This window comes from Pseudozyma hubeiensis, assembly GCF_000403515.1.
Source record: "Pseudozyma hubeiensis SY62 DNA, scaffold: PHS38, whole genome shotgun sequence".
Classification (NCBI taxonomy): domain Eukaryota; kingdom Fungi; phylum Basidiomycota; class Ustilaginomycetes; order Ustilaginales; family Ustilaginaceae; genus Pseudozyma; species Pseudozyma hubeiensis.
In genome coordinates this window covers 273,709-295,471 of record NW_012133820.1, presented here as the reverse complement: position 1 = coordinate 295,471, position 21,763 = coordinate 273,709, and the positions used below count along the sequence as shown (strand labels likewise).

Sequence of the window (21,763 nt, the reverse complement as noted above, 5' to 3'; positions counted from 1 at the left end):
TGTAGTCTGTCATGGCATGCACAGGCCGAAGTGAGAAGACATTTTGCTGCCAAGGGTTAGGTAGTATCTGTCAATGCGAAGAAGCGTGAAGCGGCGCAGAGGCACGCTGAAGGACGAATCGCGCGAAGTCGTGCTGAGCTGACACGTTCTGCTTCGGGACTGATAAGCCCGTTCTCGCTCTCCGCAAAGATGCTGCTGCCTTGCTAGTCGGTATTGCTGCTTGCCATACTGAGCGCATAGCCTGCCAGTATCGGGCTCTATCTGTACCTTCCAAGAAATTGTGAGCTGGTTGGATCCTTGCTCGCCGTCATCTTCACCACCATCGAGTCTGTCCAGACCACCTCTTTTCCCCTATCTTCGTCTGTCCAAGTCTAATACTGGCTCGCAAGGATGCTCGCCTCATCATCGACCCTATCACGCGTCGAAGCCTCCCATCACAACGCGTCGCAGCTCCTCCTCCGAGGCACTCGAGACGGCGATCTAGCTGCAACCCTCCTATCTTCCTCTTCTACATCCACGGCCGAGCGAACACCGCTCTTCACCTGGTCAGATCTGCTTCGGATCGTCTCCTCCGGCAATCTTCAACACCTTTCTCGTCATCCGGACTCGCTTCGCGAGTACTTCGCCTGGATGGATAGCATCAAATCCACGTACGGGAGCGTCACATCCTTCCTGCTATCAGAGCGATTTACTGCAACGAAGTTGCTCGAAAAGGCTTCCCCCACCACCAAATCCCAGGTGGTAGGAGAGAGCAGGTGTTTCCGAAGCAATTTTGTACCCGGAGTTGACTGTCAGATCCTTCTGAACGATTGGCCGTATTCCATCCCGCACGATGCCCACCACTATGTGGTATGGAGTTGCTGTCCAATCTTACACCGAGATCTTGTCTTTGAGCAAGACGTCGACGAGGAAACAGCAAGACTCGCCTGGGGCATCGTTTCGAAACGTGGTCTTTGCGGAACACTGACCCCAACCGCTGGTCTCCAAATCCCCACCATCAAAGATCACTCTACACACCTCCCAGACCTCCTCCCCTCCTTCCCCGAAAAGGAAGAACGTCTCCAACAAACACTCCAAACCGCATGCTCGAATCTCGTCACCTTCATCGAAGCACACTGGGATACGAGCACTTACGAAGTGGCATTCTTCGCCAACCCTCCAAGTCTGCAATCCGTCCCTAGTCTGGCTCACTTTCACGTCCTGGTAAAGAAGATCTAGGATGGGTCCCAAAGAAGGGACCCTCCACCGCTGTATATTACGTTTTCTCTGCAATGCTAGATTCCCTACCCCTGATATCCACCTTCTCACCACTCTTCTTGCCTTTTACTAATCTCCTTCTCAAAAGCTTATCATGTTTCGAAACCATTGATTCGTATGACAAAATACAATTGAATGCACCACAATCCTTTTCACTTCCCTCCCAATTTCTCACCCAAAAACTTCGCCGCCAAGTACTCAGCCGCTTCATGCGCCGGACTTTTGACAACGTGGATGTTCTTGAACCCATCTCTCCCCTGATCTTTCCACATTTCCACCAAAAGATCCAAAAACCTGCTGTTGGACCACAACCCGCCGCCCAGCACCAACGTGCTCCTCTCTGGGCGGATCCTATCCTTCGGACAGCAAAGCTTGGAAATCGAGTCGATGCATTCTCCCACCGCCTGGTGAAGCAACTGCACCGCCAGATCCTTGCCCGAACGGCCCGCGTCTTCAAATGCATACTCGAACACGACACGGGTTGTTTCGGCCAGCCAACGCTTGCGTGCGTCCTCTGCGTGGAAAAAGTTGCCGCCGGACGCGCAGACTCGATCGCGGTAAGCGGCTGAGATGAGCTCGATAGGTGTGTCGACGTCGAGTGCGCGCATCACGGCTCGCTCAAAGTCGGTGAGCGGTAGCGGTACAAATTGCCTCTCCTCTTCTCGTGTGAGCATGAGCTGGATGGTGGAGAGACCTATTGACCATCCGCTTCCGCGGTCGCCAAGCAGATAGCCCCATCCGCCCGTCTTGCTGACGGTGATCAAGCCGGGAAGGTCTTCATTCTCGCTAGTCTCGACCATCGACGGTGCTGCTGCTGAAGCCGACGAGGAACACGATGAGGAAATGACGGATGGAGTAGTGCGCTGGAACGCAAATCCGGCACTGCCGGTACCGGCGATCAAGCAAACGCACGACTGGCTGCTGGCATCCCGCAACATTGGCGCAGAAAGGAGGACAGCATCGTTGGTGATCCAGATGGGAGTTGAGTCATCAATGAGGTGATACTCTTGCAAGAGCTGTGAGAGTTGCTGTCGGTAGTTGCCAATGACTGCCGATGAGGACAGACCCGCTGATCCAATCCAGATGGCTCTCACCCTTGGACGAAGGACCTCAGACGTATTTGCCGTCGTTGTTGATGATGAAGATGCAGTTGGACGAGAAAGAGGGTCGTGTTCGTCGTCTGCAGAGGATGAGTCATTGTCGGACACGGAAAGAGGCGGTGTCGTGATGCCTTCCGCCTCGCCGGCCTCGAGGAGGTCGAAAAATGTGCCAAAGCCAGCGGATATGAGCGCGTCTCGAACAGCGCGTAGGATGACCTGGCTTGCTGCTTCAAGACCCAGTGTGGCACAGTTGCCGCAACCTGCTTGGCCCACAAAGGTTTGTTTGGAGTCGACGCCAGCTGCGACAGCGAGCGTCTTTGTTCCGCCTGCATCTACGCAAATCACAACGTCACCAGAGCGCGCCGATGCTGATGAAGATGTTGATGCTGCCGCCATTGTTCGCCGCAAGGAGCAGCTCGAGCTCTGCTACGAAGCTGCTGGTACTATGAAGAGATGATGCTGTGCGAGAAGTATTGCGGTGGATTCGATCGAGACCCAGTTGCCAAACGTAGCGTGTGTGTGTGATGAGATCTTGTAACGGACTGTGTATGCGATCTCGAAGGATATTGAGTGGCGATGAAGACCGGATCTGAAAGGGGCCAGGAACAGTCGTCACTAGGTCGTTGAAGTATTTTAGCAGGGAAAAGAGCGAGCACGTCGGAACACTGCGTGTTGATATGATATGCCGATTCGGAGCAGTCGCGTCGAGAAGTAGGTGGGGAGACTATTCGTCGAAGTGAGGGCGAAAGCGGGGGATCCTGATGGCAAGGGACGGTACAAAGCGCTAGCGAGAAGGGAAGAAAGAGCGAGCGAAGAGGATCGACAATCTGAATCAGTCCGGACCGAACGGAGAGGGCCGATCGTTTGAGGCTGAGGCGATGGGGGAGAAGCCGAGGATACCGAGAGACTGCGCTCTGAGCTCGGTCGAATGAGCCGTGGGTGAAGGGAAGAGAGAGATGTAGAGATAGGCGACGCCGGAAGCGACGAGGTTGAATGAAGTCGGTCGTCCCACGATGCCTGAATCGTCGATGAAGCGGAGGAGCCGAGAAAGGCAAGAGCGTTTGGATCCTCTCAGCCTGTGGATGACTGTATGACTGACGAAACCGAGACGAAGAAGAGGAAAGCGGAATTGGTGCGGTGATGATTCGATGTGCGATGCGAAAAGAGTGGGTGACGATTCGGTCGACCGACACGGTGGCTGCGATGCGCTGTAGTCACTTTTGGCTGCTGTCGCCTCTCGCAACATTTTGGGTTCCGCCGCCTGCGCCCTCTGCGCATCCGTGCTGTGCCCGCTGAAGTTCCTCAAAATCACATGTCGTTCCGTCGGCGACCGGAGCGACCGACACGAAAAATGAACGCTTGCAGCTCGCTCTCCGAATGATGACTTGGCTAACCTTGTCTTTTGTTTATTTCTCCATTAATTTATTCTTAGATAAAATCAGGCAAAAACATTGATCCGACGCTACATCCTCGGCTTGCTCTGACCAGATGCGGGGGACATTGAACAGGCTTTTCGATCAGTCGACCTCCGCACTCCCCTTGCCACTCCTTGCTAACAACTCAAGACATTAACTTCATACTCCTTGATGAGGCTATCTGGCCCGGCGTGATTGCATCTAGATGCATATGGCACCGTTCGAGTCATGCGATGTAATTGACAAGCTGTCTAGCACAATGTCACGCCACGGAGCCACGCACCGAGTCGCTGCAGGCTGGAACCTCGGCTCCTTGTCGGTCGAGCGTCGAAAGCTTGAATCTTCCTTTGACTTCTCGGCGAATTGACCTCGAACGGAAGCTCAGTCCGGTAGACCAAACCGACTCGAAGTGTCGGACCGTCCGAGAAGGGAAAAACGCTCGAAAACGGTTGGCAACACAGTCTCGCTGTTTTCGGCGGATGCTTCATGCAGGCCAAAGGTCGCCGTTCATATTTTTTCTTTGGATTCTGCCGGTCAACCACTTTCGCTCGTCGGGCCGACCGCCGCCGAAAATCGATGGAAAACCTTGTTTCTCTTGCAATCCTTCCGCGCTTATCGGTCTCGTGCCTGCCTGTCAAGCTCTGCGTACTTTTCGGTTGTATGGTTTCGCTCTACCTGCCGAGCTTAGAGCCCACAGCCAACCCACACAGTTGGTCAAGTCGGCCTGAACGTGTCGTGACTGCGGTTGACGGTCCCGTGAGCGGCGCACTGGGCAATCGAGTAAGTCGGCATTCGATGTCGGGTGGACTATGAAACTGCCTGCCACATGCAAAGCAAAACCTAGTTTTAGCGGTTATCCAGAGCCATCGTATATAGTGCTGCGATCATATCCATTCTTAAGAGCAAACGCCTTTGCTGCTTTCTACAACCTCGCCCATACCTTCCTGTGAATTGCTCTGCAACTAGCGGATACATCGAAAATGCGCTACATCATCCGAGACGACAAGGCTGCTGTCGGCAAATACGTAAGTATAACCCCTCTCACCCCCCGCGGTAGCCACTGAACACAGGAGCTAGAGCTGAACATCGATTGTCCATATCCCGCTGCTCTTGATCGCAGGTCGGCGAGTACGTAGCCAAGCGCATCAACGCGCACTTTGAAGTCACCGACCGACCCTTCGTACTCGGCTGCCCAACCGGCTCGTCGCCGCTCGACACCTACAAGACCCTCATTCAGATTCACCGCGAAGGTCGCGTCTCTTTCAAAAACGTCATCACCTTCAACATGGACGAGTACGTCGCACTCCCAAAATCGCATCCCGAGTCCTACCACTCCTTCATGTGGAACAACTTTTTCAGCCACATCGACATCCAGCCTCAAAACGTCCACATCCTCAACGGAAACGCGCCCGATCTCGTCGAAGAGTGCAACCAGTACGAAGCCAAGATTCAAGCTGTAGGCGGTATCGATCTCTTCATGGCAGGTGTCGGCTCGGATGGTCACATTGCGTTCAACGAGCCGGGCTCGTCGCTTGCTTCCAGGACGAGGATCAAGACGCTCGCTTATGATACGGTGTTGGACAACTCGAGGTTCTTCGAAAACGACCCGCTCAAGGTCCCCAGGATGGCACTGACGGTGGGAGTCCAGACCGTGATGGACGCAAGGGAGATCTTGGTGATCATCGTGGGTCAGCACAAGGCTCATGCCCTGGCAAAGTGTGTGGAGGAGGGTGTTAACCACATGAACACTGTCTCGTGCATTCAGTTGCACCCAAATGCGCTGCTGGTCTCGGACGAGGACGCCACCTCGGAGCTGCGCGTCAGGACCGTCAGATACTTCAAGGGAATCGAGAGGGCGCAGGAGGAGATCGAGAAACTCTACGGATTGCACGGTCACAAAAAGACGGCTTCGAACGGTGGTAGCCCCGTCGTCAGCAGTAACATTGCTTGATCTGTTTCCCACACTCTTTCTGTACTAGTCTCATACCCGTTCTCAATCCACTTATTCCCTATTTGGCATCTCACGTAGCCTGAACTTGACGCTTGAAGCACCACAACTTTACGTGAACCAAATCTTCGATGAAGTGGTACATTAGACAGTCGCTTGAATACTGGCAAGCACATCCGCTACACTCAGAGCTGCGTCCAGAGCCGGATGCTTGACCACGTTGTGGACGCCTTCTCCTCCCACCCCCTCCCCAACAAAAATCACTGTGCTACACGCCGATAGTTCAGCTACATACTGTTGCATGAACCCTCCAACCGTCGCGAGAATGTCTTGCAGATGGCCGGCAACCAGTAGACCGTGTCGATAGTGCAGGCCGTCAGTCCTGCAAAGCCCCAGCAGAAAGACGGCGCATTGTGCAATCCAGAAATGATGGATCGAAGGCAGAGCGGCCAGACTACCGACAAAGCCAGATTTGGATGAGAGCAGCCACCGTAAACCATCTATGCATGCGCTTTGGCAGAGCTGTGTGGCCGAAACGTACGCGATTGTCGCCACGTCGATAGCTGCCCTGGTCGTGTGCTTGGCGATCCCCTCTTCCAGTATTTGACATGCTCCTATAAGAACACTAGCTTTGGCCAGGCTGTAGTGCAAGTCGATGCTGTGATCGTACGAGTCCTTCATGTCTGGATCCGTGGCAAGAAGAGCGCGGGTGGTACACCAGCTAGCAGTAATTTGCCTCGTCGCTTCAACCATCTCTTCCGCATTTATCAGCTTCTTTGCCGTCGCAACCAGGTACGCCACCCTCGAATAGAAGATCAAGGCAGAATCCTGCTTGCTCATACTGCCCCCGCTTTCGTCCACCATCAAAGCCTGACCGTACTGCGCCGGATCGATCAGCTGCATGATCGGTTCCTTTCCGTGAATCTCGCTCTGGTGTAATTCCGTCAAAAATGCGGTCAGCCACACGCGTACACGATCCTGTATCGACACGTGTCGGACAGGTGGAAGGATGGCCACCATCTCGCCCACGGTCAGGCCGGCGTGAGGTCCAGTTTCGTAGCTATACTTTTCCGACCACCATCGAGCAGCACGCGCTACATTCCATGCCTCCATCGACCCGTTGTAGGTAGCCCAGATGCATGCACCGACGACCTCTTCTGTACCGATGCCGGATTCCGGATTGAATTCGTCTTCGGCGGTGGATGGGGCGTAGGGTAGGGTACGATCGAGAACATCGGCTTGCAAGCGAGGCTGACAAGAGCGAACCTCTGATGAGGGAGAGAGGATGGAAGCGACAGAGGTGATAGCGGAAAGGAGTACAGGCGTAAGCTCGGAAGAAGCGGGAAAGTCGGGGAAGCCGAACCCAAAAGGCTCGATGTGCTTTGCATACGAGCTGAACAGATGACGTGCTTCATGCGAAGATAGAAGGCCCAGCCGGATAGCGTCAAGACGCGGATCATTGCTGCCGAGACTTGCGTCAGGGTATCGATATCGACTTGCACGTAAGGGGAGAGCCGGCTTTGGCTGACTTTGGAGGGACACAATGTTTCTGTCCAGTGAAATTTTGGGAAGTGGCATTGAGCTGCCGTGATTCTTTGACAGTGTGATGGGATCGTATGTACCGTTGCACGAGGAGGTGCTCGAGGACGCAGCACATTTGCCTTGTCGGAGTAGCTCCGTTGCATATCCGGATGTAGCGTAATTTGAGAGGTATCTGTGGTTGCTGCCATTCTCCGAGGCTACACGAGTCGCGACTGGCGCCAATGTGCCGGTCACTGAGGAGTGGCCTGCGACAGGGCCCAGTTGACAGGTATCGTGGGGCGTCGCTCTGGAGGGCAACGGGAGAACGTCTCTGGTTTGCTGGATCCGGCTTGGAGTCACAGCTGTGGACCTGCACGGAGCGAATGGAACTATGTTGTCATCAGACCAGTCTTGAAGAGCTACTCTTCGTCGCTTCTGAGGGACCGTTTCTCCCTGTTCGACAAGAGCGGTCATGACCGACACAAGCTTTGTGAGCGTCTCGTCTGTTCTTGCACGCCACTCGTCCTGCTGGAGGGCGCTTCCTAACTCTTTCGTCTTGAAGATGCATTCATATCCACCGTTTCGACATCGTTTGCAGGGAGCCATTCCATCGTGATCACATTTGACCTTCGAGCGACGACAGCTCGAACAGGCACCGTAAGCTTTGTTCTGACTGGGGCAAGTAGCACTTGGCGAGTTGGATCGACGAGAAAGGTCCACTTGAAGAGAGCTTGAGCCGGAGGAGACGGGCGTCGTCGAAACGGAACGTCGCTGAGGGTGATTTGTCATGTTGCTAATTCTTGTTCTTCAGGATGAAGAGAATCAGAGAAAGGTAAGCAAGAGGTCTTATGATGTCGTGGTCTTTTATAATCCGGACGTGGGCCTTTTTGGGAGATCGCGGCTGCTACTGAGTACTGACTGATCCAGTTCCAGCTGGAATGCTTTTCGTCTGCTCCGTCTTATCCAGCAGAGGTTGAGCTTTTCGTATAGCTTTTCCGTTGACCAAAAACCTCTTTGACTAGGCTGCTGATCACGGTATCGGATGGCCGGGCGCGAAGATTAGCTCTTGCCGACGTTCGAAGGTGGTGGAAAAGCGTCTTGCCTTGATCGTTCGCAGCCTCAGGACAAGCTCAACGAGTCTGTCGAAGCTCGGGAACAAGGTTTCCCTCTGTGGGTAGCGTTCGGCGAACCACCTTGAGTGTGGCCGACGAGCTCATTTGAAGGGATGAAGCGGACAGTTCGGCTATGCCAGCCGGAAAGTCTTCCAACAACTTAAGTGGTGTTGCTAGAACAGCTTGTTGATTTCACTGAAAGTCGTGTCCAAGTACGAGCCAGACCGAATCTGCCGGGAAGAACAAGCCAAGCTGCAGCGACTCCGCTAAACCGAGTGTCTTATCATAGTATTGTTGTGCAGAGACGATTCCCCCGCAGCCACCATCGGCGTATTCGCCGAATCGAGTCCATGTGGCTGGCTTTGCGAATAACCAGGTCGTGTTATGCCGAGCCGACACGACCTAACATAACAAATCTCCCCGCCGGCCATCTCCGAGAAGAATCAGAGAATCTCGAAGAAAGTGCTGATCTTGATTCTCGTGGCCCGAGCATCCGAACGCAGGTAGGATTGCTTCATTGCTTTTGCTTCGATCAACATCCTTTGACTCCACCCCCGACCATTCGCAACGTATTCCCACATACATTCATTGGCGCTTGAAAAGTCAAGACCTCGTCGATCTCGAAACACCCGTTCACCCAGTGGGGCTTTTCTTCTGGTCGCTTGAGTCTCATCATCAGCCATGTCATCCGATCTACTCACCCAAGCCAAGGCCTGGCTCGGGAAGGACCCTGATCCGGCTACGAGAAGCCAGCTGTCCAAATTCATAGACAGCAATGACCTCAAAGAGCTACAAACCAGCTTCAATGGTCGGCTCGAATTCGGCACTGCTGGTCTGCGAGGTGTCATGGGTGTCGGCCCAAGCAAGATGAATCTGCTCACAGTCCTCGAAACCACCGCGGGTCTGGCGGAGTATCTTTTGCAGAGTGACAAGGGAACAGCAACCTCCAAGGGTGTTGCTATCGCGTTCGACGGACGATTCGGCAGCAAGGATTTCGCCTACGCTTCTGCGCAGCACTTTGCTTACCGTGGCATTCCCTCGCAGATCTACCCAACGCCGACGCCGACGCCTATGTGCGGCTACGCAGTGAAGAAACTGGGACTGGCCGGGGGCATCGTTGTGACAGCTAGTCACAATCCGAAAGAGTACAACGGGTACAAGGTCTACGGGCCTGCTGGCACGCAGATCAACACTCCTGTGGACGGACTGATCGCCAACGAGATCCTCAAGATCGCCGAGCAGTCGCAGCCGCCAGCATTGAGCGACCTGGAGGAGTGCACAAGCAAAGGCACCATCAAGGAATTCGGAGACGAGATGCTGACGAGCTACATAAAGGATGTTCAGGCCCTCAACACTTTCAGCAGCGAACCAGTTCATGGCAAAGACGCCCCTATCAGCATCGCATACAGTCCCCTGCACGGCGTCGGCGCACCTTCTATCGAGAGGCTATCGAAAGAGGTCGTTGGTCTTGAAGAAGGGATCAACTTCTGGATCTCGCCAGAACAACGAGAGCCGGATGGTGCTTTCCCGACCCTCGAGTTTCCGAACCCGGAAGAGCTTTCTACGCTTGAGCTCGTGCACAAGCTCTCGGAGCAGCACAAGACTGGACTGGCTATTGTCAACGACCCGGACGCAGACCGACTCGCAGTTTCGGCCCGTGACTCGACGGGTAAGCTGCGCGCTTTGACCGGTGATCAACTTGGTGCGCTGCTCGGCGACGAGATTTTGCGACGTGCTGCCAAAGCCAATGGTGGCAAAGCTGGCGTATGGACGCTGAGCACCATCGTCTCGAGCCGTCTGCTTGCTCGTCTTTCGGGGCACTGGGGTGGGAAACACGTCGAGACGCTGACGGGCTTCAAGTGGCTTGGAAATGTTGCTCGAGGAATTGAAGCTCGGGAGGGTGCAGGATCGTTCGGGTTCGGCTACGAGGAAGCATTGGGCTACATGGCTGCCAGCTCTGTGTGGGACAAGGATGGACTCTCGTCCTACCTGCTCATTGTGTCGATGGCATTTGACCTAGCGAGGGAAGGCAAGACGCTTTGGGACCGTCTGGAAGAGCTGCATCGTCTTGTCGGGCTCTCGGTCACGATGCAAAAGATCATCAAGCTGAGTTCAACTATGAAGGGCACGGACGTCATGACAAAGCTCCGCGGCGATCTCGACGCCGGCAAGAACAGCGTGGCAGACAAGACCGGAGACAGGTCATACAACTTCAGCCTGGTCGACGACCTGAAGAATCGACCAGCTTACAACCAAGCCAAGGCCGAAGCTGGCGATCTGAGCATCCCCAAGAACGACGTGTTGCGGTTCTACGTGCCACCCAGCCACGTTGATGCGTCGACAGGCAAGCGTGACGAGCAGGAGATTATGCTCGGTGACGTTCGTGTCATTGTCAGGCCGTCGGGCACCGAGCCGAAGGTCAAGATCTACACGGAAGCATTGGGTCAGATCAAGGACGGAGAGGCTTACTCGGATGCGGTGCAGCGTGTCAACACGGAGCTCGAGCAGGTGGTTGATGCCTTTTGGGCTTGGATGAGTTGATCAGCGTATTGCTGAGCGTGTTGCTGTCGTCCCTGTCAAAGTCACACCAAATTGGAAACCGATCCTGATCGCGAGTGTGTGTGAAAAAGGCAGAGTATAGTGGCTACAGGAAGCCCGTCGCAGTTGGAGTACCTAGCAGTCAAAGGTTTGCCACACGCTCACGAAATGGAGTCGATTGGCGCGTGAGAATAACTTTGACTGCTCTGCGATCCCAAAATTTGCAAAAGTCACCGAGCTCCAACAGCAGTGCTTTAGTGCCTGATGTACGTATTGTATTTTCGGAAGAAGGACGATGAATTGGTACAGGACCCTGCATGGCGCGCCTCTCCGTGTGTGTTCGCTCACCCCGCGCTCTGCTCGACCTTGTGTGGCTGAGTCGTTTGAGTGTCGATCATTTCACGCTCATCATCGAGAAAGGGTGTTGGTTCCAACTCGTCGAGTTCTTCCATTGTTCAAAGGTGGGAGAGCTGGCTGCACATCCTGACTTCTCACCACCATCATCACCTTCATCTTCCTTTTTTTGGTCAGCAAGATGAGCGAGCTTCCACCTGGATCATTCGCACACGGTGTCGAGCAGCCTAGCCCTAGCACCGCAGACACCACCGCAGCTCCTGCTGTCATCTCACCGACCATCGATTCGCAGTCGTTGTCCCCTCAAGAGGCCAAAGAGGTCGAAGAGGAACGCGAAGAGGCTCAGAGCCTCAGCGAGGCAGCTCTCTCCATCCCGGACTCCGAAGCGGCTGACGATGATGCTGCTTCTCTCTACCAGCCAGCCAACGAGGCCGTTCCAGGTGACGCCGGCGTCGTCGTACAACAAGGACCCAGCGTAGACTGGCAGGGGGTCCTCGGCCACTCTGCATCTGGTTTCGGCGCCGCCAATGCTGCTACATCAGCCTATTTCAACTTCGCGCGTACCGCTACCGCCTTTGGTCTCAACTTTGCAAAGCGGCTCACGCAGGGCTTGGTCGCAGTGCCTGCCATCCTTGCCGATGGCGCGTTCACAGGCACAGCTCCTGGAGACACTTCCGGAACTCCCTCGATCTCTCGAGCAGCGCACTCGGGCATTGCTACCTTTTTCGACGCTATTTCGCTCGTCGCTGTCGGTGGTATCGACCTTACTAGTGCAGTCACCAGTGCCGGCTTAGGCGCTGCTGGTTCCGGCATCGAGGGTATCAGACGGGCGCTGGGTTCCGAGGTTCTTCGCAGCTTGATGGAATTTTCTAAGCTCGTCAAACGCGAGTGGAACCATCAAGATGATTCGTTGCCGCCCGGTGGCATCCCAGCTTATTCGATCATCGGTATCACCAAGGCCCTGTCGACTTGGGTCTGTATCCAGCTCGTCACTCGCAACTTCCAAGAGCAGCGCATGCTTCCCGCGCTCGACGAGATCGACACTGATCGCTTGAAAGAAGAGGTTGAGCAACTCAAGCAGACCCATCACGTTGGCGCTACCACCGCTCCTCTCATTCCAATCACCGACGGCGCCTCAAAAGACGGCGAACACGCACAAAACCAAGCTGATGTGCGCATCACTTCGAACCAGGCGCTTGCAGGCGAGTACTCGGGGAACGTCATAGGTGCCGAGATCGGTCATAAGCACGGATCGAGCACTCGACTACCAGGATCAGAACTCTCTGACGAGCCCGCTAGACCGCTTTCGGATGCGGAGGCTGTCCACAACCTGCAGCGCTACTCGAAACTTGTCCTCGGTGTCTACGGCGGGATAGCATTGTTGTGGCTGAATTCGATGCCGGCTGACAGCAACACCATGCCGAGCAATGCGACTGCCAGTGGCGGTAAGGCCAAGCCCACTGCTGCACCCACAGGCAATGTCATCTTCTCAGCTGAAGACGAATTCATGCGCAAAGATCAGGCCGAGTTTCTCGAGGCTGCGGCACAGATGGAGCTTGAAGATGAGGACGACGACAGGCTCGCGTCTGTTGCGGAAGCGGCAGATGCTGCTGCCACTGGGTCGTCAACGGAGGGCGTTGTCGCCGTTGACCGGAACGGCAATGGTCATAGATCGTCGTACAATCTTTGGGACGTCATCTCGGGTACACACGACGAAGACCTCTTCCACCACACCGCTGACCTCAAGCGTGGCGCTGTAGCGGCAGGACAGTATGAAGAGGACTCCAACGCTGCCAGCGGTCGCACACCTTACAACCCCAAGGATAAGGCGCGACCCAGCAAGCCCCGTTTCTACGTCGTCACTGATCATCCTCGTAAGACCATCATTCTCGTCCTTCGGGGTACGCTTTCAATGGGCGACCTTGCCGCCGATCTAACTTGCGAATCCGTGCCATTTGTCTTCGACCGCGAAGTGCAGAAGAACATGGACGCACGTGTAGCTCAGATGCAGGCCGCTGAGGGTGGAGCAAAACGGGCCAGCTTTGTTTCAGAGGAAGCTTTTGGTTTCCTGGTGCACGAAGGTTTTGTGATTACCGCAAACGAGATCGGTTACAAAGGCCGCGCCGTACATCGTGCAGTGGCCGCTGCACTGGCAGCGAACCCTGGCTACTCGATCGACGTCACAGGACATTCGCTCGGCGCGGGTGTTGCGAGTGTTCTCGCGCTGATGTGGGCGGATCCCACAACAGGCTTGACAATCGCTTCTTCGGGTCTTCCAGCAGGTCGAAGACTGCATGCCTACTGCTTCGCGGTTCCCTGCGTGACTAGTTCGCAGCTCGGTCGAAGCGTCTCGTCGATCATCACGTCGTACACCTACTCCTACGACCTCGTCTGCCGACTGTCGCTCGGCTCGATCCAGGACATCCGTAACTGCTGCGCATGGCTCTGCTATCAGGACAAAGAAGCTCACCATGGCGATGGGACCATGAACGCCCTCATGAAGCGCGCCTTCGAGTACCAATCCGGGCGGATGGACGCTTCTAAGCGGGCTGAGCTGGAGCACGATTTCTTGGTGCTCCGCAAGACCTTGGAAGCGAACATGCACAACACGCATCTCTATCCTCCAGGCAAGGTGCTGTACGCTCTCACTCGGGGAAGGGACATCCTAGAGAGTGAAGGTGGAGACGAGCGTGTCACGGTGACCGGGAGCAAACAGAGGCTATTCAGAGTCAAAGACGAGTCGTCGGCGTTGAGAACTGTCTTCGGTCAGATGGTGATGAGCAGGAATATGCTTTCATCCCACATGCCCAACGCGACTCACGGTTCCTTGCACGACCTTACAGTGTAGGTTGTTGGGACAGAATGAAATGTCATCAACGCTTCGAACGGATGGGATACAACCCGTGTACGATTTTTCTACCATGTAGCTTTAGATACCTTGCATTGCTATTATTTGACATCATGCCTATACAAGAGCTTGGAGAAGAGATCAATCTGCCACAGACGTTGACACTGCGTGGAACTTGCTATTCATGAAAAATGCTAAGTTACATTGAAAGTGCTGTACAATGCTGAATGCTTGAAAAACAATCTACACCATCGTTTTCTCGGTGGACGACGTCGGTGCAGGAACCATCGTCTTGCTGTGCTCATCGGCGGTCTTTCCTGCCGATTGCACGTCCTCGATCTGCTGCTCCTCGTCGACCAACTTCGAGTTGTCGACCTGGGTTCTTCGGTAGTAAACTCGCTTGCCCCACTTGTAGGCTTCGATACCACCGACGAACAGGCCCGTGGCGACGAAGACGATGCCCCACTCCCACGTGATGCCCGTGTGAAGGAAGACGACGTCGTTCAGAACGGGAATGTAGAGCAGAGGGAAAACAGAGAAGAAGCCACCGACGACGCAGATGAAGAGGAACTTGTTTTGGCCCCAGGTGGTTTTGAACCAGCGGTTGTACCAGGTGCCGACGTCACGCATGTTGAAGAAGCTGCGACGGGTGTCGACGATCTCCCAGGCGAGAATGAGGGAGAACCAGGTCATGACGGCGAAGGTGGATGCTCGAGCACGGAAGACGAGATCGCAAGTGGCCGTGTAATCGGAGTTGCAGTTGATGCCAAGCTCTCCGTTGCCCCAGCCGAACTCGACCAGCGTGAAGGTCGCCAGACAGAGAAGAGCCATGAACAGGCCGTACACCATCAGATCGACGAGCATCTCCGGGCTGAAGATGCCCCACTTGTTGGAACGAGGCTTTCTCTTCATGACGTCCAGCGAAGCCTTTTCCATTCCGAGACCCATAGCGGGGAGACCAGAAGTAACCATGATGATGTAGAGAATCTCGACGGGCGAGAGTGGGAATACCGAAAGACCAGTTTCGTCCTTGAAAGCCAAACCGATGAGCAACACGGAAGCCTGTGCTACGTTCTGCGCCAAGAGATGGCAGACGAACTTCGAGATGTTGTCGGCCATGCGTCGACCTTCTTCGATGGCGTTGCCGATGGAGGCAAAATTGTCGTCTACGAGTACGATGTCGGACGCATCCTTGGCAACATCAGAACCGTTCATACCCATGGCGATACCGACGTCGGACATCTTGAGCGAGGGAGAGTCGTTGACACCGTCGCCGGTCATGGCGCAGAACTTGCCTCGACGGTGGAGTGCCTCGATCATGCGGACCTTGGTTTGAGGTGCACATCGGGCGATAACAAGAGGCAATTGCGGAAGTGCATCGATCTCGTCTTCAGAGAGCTTGTCGAACTGGGCTGCAGTCATGACCATGCTGTCCATCTCTGCCTTGGAGTACCTAGTGGTGTTGCGGGGGACAATACCAACGTCGAGGGCGATAGCCTTGGCGGTGCCTGGGTGATCACCGGTAAGCATGCGGACGGTGATGCCGGCTTCCTTGCACTTGCGGACAGCGCCGGCTGTCTCGGGACGGGGCGGGTCGTACAGGCCAACAAGACCGAGGAAGGTCATGTTGGACTCGACGTCCGAGCGTTCGAGCTCCTCGTCGAGGTCCTTCTCTGCTTCGGTAAGCTTGCGGTGAGCGAGAGCCAGGACTCGAAGACCCTGACTAGCGAGCGCCTCCATGTTTTCGAGTACGCGCTTTTCGAACTTCTCGTCAAAGTCGATCTTGCCCTCGGAGGTTTGCGCGGAAGTGCAGGCATCGAGGACTCGCTCGACGGCACCCTTCATCATGGCGTAGCTCTCGCGAGCCTGGTTGTTGGTGTACGTGACGGCCATACGTTTGACAGAGCTGTCGAAGGGATATTCGGTGATCTGAGTCCACTTCGCGGCGGTACGATCTTTTTCGGTGACTTCCTTGTCTGCATCGGCTCCTTTGGTGAGCTTGAGCCGGCCCCAGGCGAAACGTGTGACGAAAGTCTGGATAGCGCACTCGGTTGGATCACCGTGAGCCGTCCATGCGTGGGTCTCCTTGTCCTTGAAGACGGTGGCAAGGTTGCAGAGCGACGCGACGTTCATGAAATCCTCGAATCGGTCGTTGCCCTTGACCTTGTCCGACTTTCCGGAGCGGGCGACAACCTCTCCTTCGCTGGATTGGCTTCCGGCCTTGTCATTGCGAGGCTCAATATCGTTGACAGAGACCTCTCCGAGAGTCGGGTTGAAAGGCTCGTTGGTCTCGGAAACGCTGTAGGTGCCCGAAGCGGGGACCCAAGCCTTGCGGACGACCATCTTGCCTTGAGTAAGCGTACCGGTCTTGTCCGAGCAGATATCGTTGATCGATCCAAGCGCCTCGAGCGACTCGAGCTTTCGTACAATGACGTTCTTCTTGACCATGGCTTTGCTGCCCATGGCCATCGTGATGGTCAGAACGGCGGTGAGCGATGCAGGAATCATAGAGACACCAGTTGCGACGGCGTAGATGATGACTTCGTTGTCGGTCCAGTTGTTAGACAGGAAGACGATCACCGCGAACAGAACGGCAACGAAAAAGAGTGCTACTGCCAGTTGCGAGAGACGGCGTTGCAACGGCGTACCCTTGTTGGTGCCGAGAAAGTTATTGATGTGGTCCCAGACGGTAAGGGCACCGGCCTGGACGTAGTGGTGGGGGAGGGCCTTGCCGTAAGCGTTGCGCTTGACGTCGCGAATCTTTTGCGCCTTGGCAGCGCCGCGCAGAGCGTCTGCGATCTTGCCGATTTCGGTGTTCATTCCTGTTCCGACGACTACGCCAGTAGCGCGCCCCTTTGAGACGGTGGAAGAGGTAAAAGCCATGTTGAGACGGTCGCCGACACCGACATCGTCGCCGGCAGAGTAGATCTGCGTGTGGTCCTTGGCCACGGGAAGAGATTCTCCCGTGAGCAAGGCCTCGTCGGTCTCAAAGTTCATCGAGTCGATCAGGCGGCAGTCGGCCGGAACAGTGTCGCCGGTGGTGAGCTCGATAATGTCTCCTGGAACCACCTCGTTAGCCGAAATGGTCTCGCCGTCACCATTTCGGATGACGCGAGCCGTGGGAGAAGCGAGGTTGCGGAGTGCGTTCATGGTCTTTTCAGCCGAAAGCTCCTGGAAGAAGCCGACGACGATGTTGATGGCGACCACACCGGCAAGCACGCCACCTTCGATCCACGAGCCGATGCCGAGCGAGACACCCATGGCAAGGATGAGAACCAGTGTCATGGCGTTGGCGATCTGGTGAAGCATAATCTTCCAGATGCTGATTTCGTCGCCCCCTTCGAGTTGGTTTTGACCGTACTCTTGACGTCGCGACTCGATGTCCTTCTTGTTGAGACCGTGTTCAGGATCCTCGACGCCGAGGGCGCGCGTGACACTGGTGTAGTGGTGTTGCCATGATGCTCCAAGTGCATCCTCGATGTCAATGTCAGGACCCTGGACGGTGTCACTGCGTGGGAACTTGTCTTCTTTCTTCTGAACCATCTTAACGGAGGAAGCCTGGTATGAATGGGTCGTGTTCTCGTGGTATAAGCTATGTCGCCTATCGCAGACAGGTAGGTCGATGAGCTGCTAAAGTGCTCTGGCGGTGAATCTGAGCCGAAGCTATGGTGCTAGGGAAGCTGTGACAGTATTCTCCCTTGAGGTAGGCAGAGAAAACGTTGACAGGATCGTTTGAGGAGAAGGAATCATGTAGCTGCCCGGAAAGGAGAGCTTGAAAAGGATGTTGAGGGTGGTGAGGAGAAGGAGGTTGAAGAAGCCGCCGGAGGTTCGAGGTTATATACCTTACACTCGAGGCCGGAGCGATAGGTAGATCCTGGAATGAGCCGGGACGAGAATGCCAAGACCGAAGGCAGCCGACATCAGATACGAGAGTCGATGCAACCGTGCTGTGTCCCCAGCGTTGGAGCTCCGGAGCTGCCTGATCGCGAGCAAGCACTTCTCGAGTGTGCTAGAGACCTGCAAGAAGAACTGAGCGCTGTGCCTTAGGCGAGATAGCCACGCGCGTTATGTCCGCAATGATACGGCAAGGATTGCCAAGACAGCGGCTGGCGGTATCATCAATAATGCTTGAAATGTGATGTGATCATTGTCAGCGAGCGGATGTAAGACCAAGGAAGTGCATGAGCATCTAGGCGAGCGAGCAGTGTTCCTGATATCAGTTCTGGAAAAGAGCTCAATGACATGTTTAGGCCCTTACTCCGAGACAGTCTAGAGAATGAGAACTCGTTCCAAACTAGTTCCAGACGACGGGTATCGTGGTCCGCTGGGCGGACTTAGCAGCGATAGAGCGGAGGGGGTGCCATTTTGCGTCATCATCTGCAGCGCTGGTTGGATGCTAAAACTGTTCCCACGACCTGAGCCAGGCACAACGCTGCAGGACGACGAGTAGACTACGTGGTACTGGACATGGTCGGCAGGCCAAGACCCCTGCGGATGGTTCGAAATTCCGGGTTCCAGATGGCGAAGAAGGCTCTGCATGACACAACGACTGTCAAAAAGTTTGGTACAGCTGATGCCAAGATGGTGCCAAGAAGCAGCGGTTCTTGCTCTCTTCCGATGCCCCGGAAAAATCAATCCAGATGACGCAAGCCTTACGACGGTCTTGGCATGTGGAGACCTTCGACCGAATTTAGGCTATGACACTGATGTCGTGCCCACCTTCTCTGTCCTTGCTTTCATTTACGGAGAATAAATCTTTTGCGTACCATCACTTTCCGAGCTAACTTTCCGAGATTAGGTTTGCGGTGAGACTAGGCCAACGCACTTTTTGCCGACGGTTCCTTCCGAAGACAGCAATGCTGCTGGAATCCAAGTGGTTCGGCGATGCTGCTTCGACCGCTGATTGTGTTCAAAGGGAGACGAGAGCTACCTTTGCCCTGTGGGAAGATTCACATGACTCGTCAATAGTGAGTTCGAAGGGGTAGCCGATATGATTACTGCTCCGCACGTGGCAGTGCCGACGGTCTTGATCGATCAGACTGATGTCGTGATGCTCAAGGCAGCGAGTGGGCACCTACACGGGCGCGACGAGCGGTCACCACTGCAGATAGGAATGCTGACATGGTCATGCTCCTGTCGGCTTTTCCACGTCATCGCCACTGAAAGGTGTTGCTGATTCGAGCTGTTGCGTCCTTGTGCAAGACCGACCGACTTTGACCAATTGGTCCGTTTGTCGCAAAGTTGTGGTGCTTCCGCCGGAGGTTCCGCTCGGCTGTTCGTGGTGAGCTTCAATGACTGTCAAAGAGATCAGATCGCAAGAGGAGAGGGAGTGTTGCGTCAGTTTCATTGACGCGGATGCTCTCGTCTCTGTCGTGTCGAACCTCTTCGGCGGGCTAGAGATGGCACCGCCGGCAAGAGACCGATCCTCGACTTAGTGGGACAGTTACGGAAAGTCGCAAAGCCAGGAACTCACGCGAAAAAGCAGTCGTCTCCGTACTGACATTCCTCGCCACGGAGCACAGCTGGGCATCGGCGTCTCTTGAGGCGGGATCTGATCTCCTCCTTGCGTTCGGCGGAGATGGGTTCGTGCGAGTAGGTGCAGGTGTCATGCTGCATGCAGCCTTTCTTGGAGAAGTGATGGAACAGGCAGGGAGTCGATTTCGTCGACTTCCCTTCTTCGCCGGCGGTCTCAAAAGCTTCGCGATTCTGTCCACGTGGATAAGGCGAGGGGGATCAGACGCGTATAGCACCAGACACGCCAAGGAACGGCGGGAAAGCGAAAGGAGTACAGTGAGGAATGTCAGTACATTTACAGTCGCACTCAAGGCGACGATTGGCCAGTCCGCTTGCCAAGACATCAGACGCTCGCGAGAGACTGCCGAGGTAGACCGAGGGCCTGCGCTTAGGAAGCAGTCTTGGACGAGGGTGTTGACCGAGAGCCGCCGTATGCTGTGCACTTACATAGTTGTCCACATCCCGCATCGCGGCATTATTATTCTTGAAGAGATAATCGAGATCAATCGCCCGATGGGCATAAGCCTGGTAGGCTCTGGATTCGACGGCAAAGCCCGGCACCTGAACCAGATGAACTTTCTTATCGAGGAGCCCCATTTCGTGGATTGCACTGAGTTCCTCTTTGTAGCCGAAATCATCCAGTCCTCCCAAATAAGCACGGAAGCAGCCCGGATCCTGGACCGCATCCGCCAGAGCAGCCTTGACCCGCATGTCAGCCGCTTGATCCGCCTTACCGACATTGACAAAGTAGTTGTGCACACTAGCATCCGTGAGCGCCTGTAAGAAGTCGAAGAACATATCTTTGGGAACCACTCTCCTCGCAAGGAGAGAGTTGGCCAAGGCAGGAATCGATGCAAAGAGACGGATGCGTAAATCAAGCCTCTGTGGTCTGATTTGGTGCTTCTTGGCGATGCGTTGTCGGAGTTCCTCGTAGACGAACTTGCCTCCTTCATACCCTTGGTTGAGGTGTCGAGGGTGAAACAGTAGATTGTCACCATCCAGAATGAGGACGATGTATCGGCGTTCGCCCAGCTCGAGCGTTCTCCTAAGGTAAGACTCACGCTCTGGGCCGTCTTGCATTAGCGTGTAGTCCTTCCTCGGATCCCAGGCAGTCTTCGATGTGTACATTGCGGCGAATTGATCCAGTTCCGCATCTTGCAGCTGAGCCAGGGTTGGCCGTGTGAAGCTAGAAGATGGGAGAGGGCTTCCCCATTGCGAAGATGTGGCTTCTTCGTCCTGGCCCACATGCGATGATGGGGCTAGAGGATCGGAACTCTTCGCGATCTCGTCGGATGGCGACGTGACCCCTAGGTTCCCTGTGACTTTGACTCGCGATGAGAAGAGCTTTCGTAGCTGCTCTTGCGCCAGCGCTAGCTCGTCTTGCCTTGGTATTTCCTCCTCGAGGGACGTTGTCCGGCCCGACTCTTTTAGAGTATCTGACTCGATAGAAGCCTGTATAGGCTGGTCCTTGCTTGCTGCCTCGTGGTGGTCATTCGACTCAGCAGCGGCGGTGAAGTTGCCCGTAGTCATATTTGACCCAGTACGCGCTCTCGACTTGAAGGACTTGCCTTTTGCCTTCCCAATTAAATCGACGTTACCCATGTCCCTTGCCTTGCCTTTGTGTGACGGGCTGGCGGTTTTATCATTCCTGGCTGTTGAGGCTGAAGTGTCGCGTGGTCTAGAGTTCGTCTTTGAGCTGGAGAGTGTCCTTTGACCCGACGAGGTCGACGCACTTGCAAGCGCATCCGCTGTCAGAAATCGTTTCGGTTTTAGGCTGGTATGGGTGACGATGGAAGACATACGAACTGTCTGCTGCGGATGAGCGAACGTTCCATGCAATACTGCGAAACTGCCCGAAGTGGCGCACCGCGCCGTCATTGCTGTAGTTGCCAACATGATCGAAGGAGCTGGTTTGCTCTCTCCCTCCTTCCTAGCAGGTCTCTAGGAGGATGAGCGTGACCGGGCGGTCCTGGGGTGGGGGAAAGCTCAGGATTCGCTCGTCTCTTCCCTTCCTTCTCAAAAACGTAGAGGTGGAGGAGAACAACCGAAAGCCGAAATTCTTGTGACATGCACAGTGGACCCTGACTTTGCTCAGCCACAAACAACAACACCTCCCACCAACCGAACAAGGAGCCATGCTAGACTCATAGACCACT

The 21,763-nt window shown here is 55.0% G+C and overlaps 8 protein-coding genes across 8 annotated transcripts; 4 read left to right on the top strand and 4 right to left on the bottom strand.

Annotated features, from left to right (window-relative positions):
* Nucleotides 1-390: 390 nt before the first annotated feature.
* Nucleotides 391-1,218, top strand: PHSY_003824 (cytoplasm protein; the record flags this gene model as incomplete). Its single annotated transcript, XM_012334441.1, has 1 exon — nt 391-1,218. One exon carries the CDS (start codon nt 391-393, stop codon nt 1,216-1,218), a length of 828 nt encoding a protein of 275 aa, XP_012189831.1.
* A 191-nt stretch (nt 1,219-1,409) lies between these two features.
* On the bottom strand, nt 1,410-2,753 carry PHSY_003823 (glucokinase regulator; the record flags this gene model as incomplete). The annotated part of the gene is made up of 1 exon (XM_012334440.1): nt 1,410-2,753. One exon carries the CDS (start codon nt 2,751-2,753, stop codon nt 1,410-1,412), a length of 1,344 nt encoding a protein of 447 aa, XP_012189830.1.
* A 436-nt stretch (nt 2,754-3,189) lies between these two features.
* On the bottom strand, nt 3,190-3,603 carry PHSY_003822 (E3 SUMO-protein ligase; the record flags this gene model as incomplete). The annotated part of the gene is made up of 1 exon (XM_012334439.1): nt 3,190-3,603. One exon carries the CDS (start codon nt 3,601-3,603, stop codon nt 3,190-3,192), a length of 414 nt encoding a protein of 137 aa, XP_012189829.1.
* Nucleotides 3,604-4,752: 1,149 nt separating this feature from the next.
* On the top strand, nt 4,753-5,723 carry PHSY_003821 (hypothetical protein; the record flags this gene model as incomplete). Its single annotated transcript, XM_012334438.1, has 2 exons — nt 4,753-4,797; nt 4,893-5,723. The coding sequence occupies 2 exons, from the start codon at nt 4,753-4,755 to the stop codon at nt 5,721-5,723; spliced, it is 876 nt and encodes a 291-aa protein (XP_012189828.1).
* A 141-nt stretch (nt 5,724-5,864) lies between these two features.
* Nucleotides 5,865-8,030, bottom strand: PHSY_003820 (C6 transcription factor; the record flags this gene model as incomplete). The annotated part of the gene is made up of 1 exon (XM_012334437.1): nt 5,865-8,030. One exon carries the CDS (start codon nt 8,028-8,030, stop codon nt 5,865-5,867), a length of 2,166 nt encoding a protein of 721 aa, XP_012189827.1.
* Nucleotides 8,031-9,034: 1,004 nt separating this feature from the next.
* PHSY_003819 (phosphoglucomutase) lies at nt 9,035-10,894 on the top strand (the record flags this gene model as incomplete). Its single annotated transcript, XM_012334436.1, has 1 exon — nt 9,035-10,894. One exon carries the CDS (start codon nt 9,035-9,037, stop codon nt 10,892-10,894), a length of 1,860 nt encoding a protein of 619 aa, XP_012189826.1.
* Nucleotides 10,895-11,426: 532 nt separating this feature from the next.
* On the top strand, nt 11,427-14,093 carry PHSY_003818 (hypothetical protein; the record flags this gene model as incomplete). The annotated part of the gene is made up of 1 exon (XM_012334435.1): nt 11,427-14,093. The coding sequence occupies one exon, from the start codon at nt 11,427-11,429 to the stop codon at nt 14,091-14,093; it is 2,667 nt and encodes an 888-aa protein (XP_012189825.1).
* A 243-nt stretch (nt 14,094-14,336) lies between these two features.
* PHSY_003817 (hypothetical protein) lies at nt 14,337-21,485 on the bottom strand (the record flags this gene model as incomplete). Its single annotated transcript, XM_012334434.1, has 3 exons — nt 14,337-17,694; nt 19,567-19,799; nt 20,055-21,485. The coding sequence occupies 3 exons, from the start codon at nt 21,483-21,485 to the stop codon at nt 14,337-14,339; spliced, it is 5,022 nt and encodes a 1,673-aa protein (XP_012189824.1).
* Between the last annotated feature and the right edge of the window lie 278 nt (nt 21,486-21,763).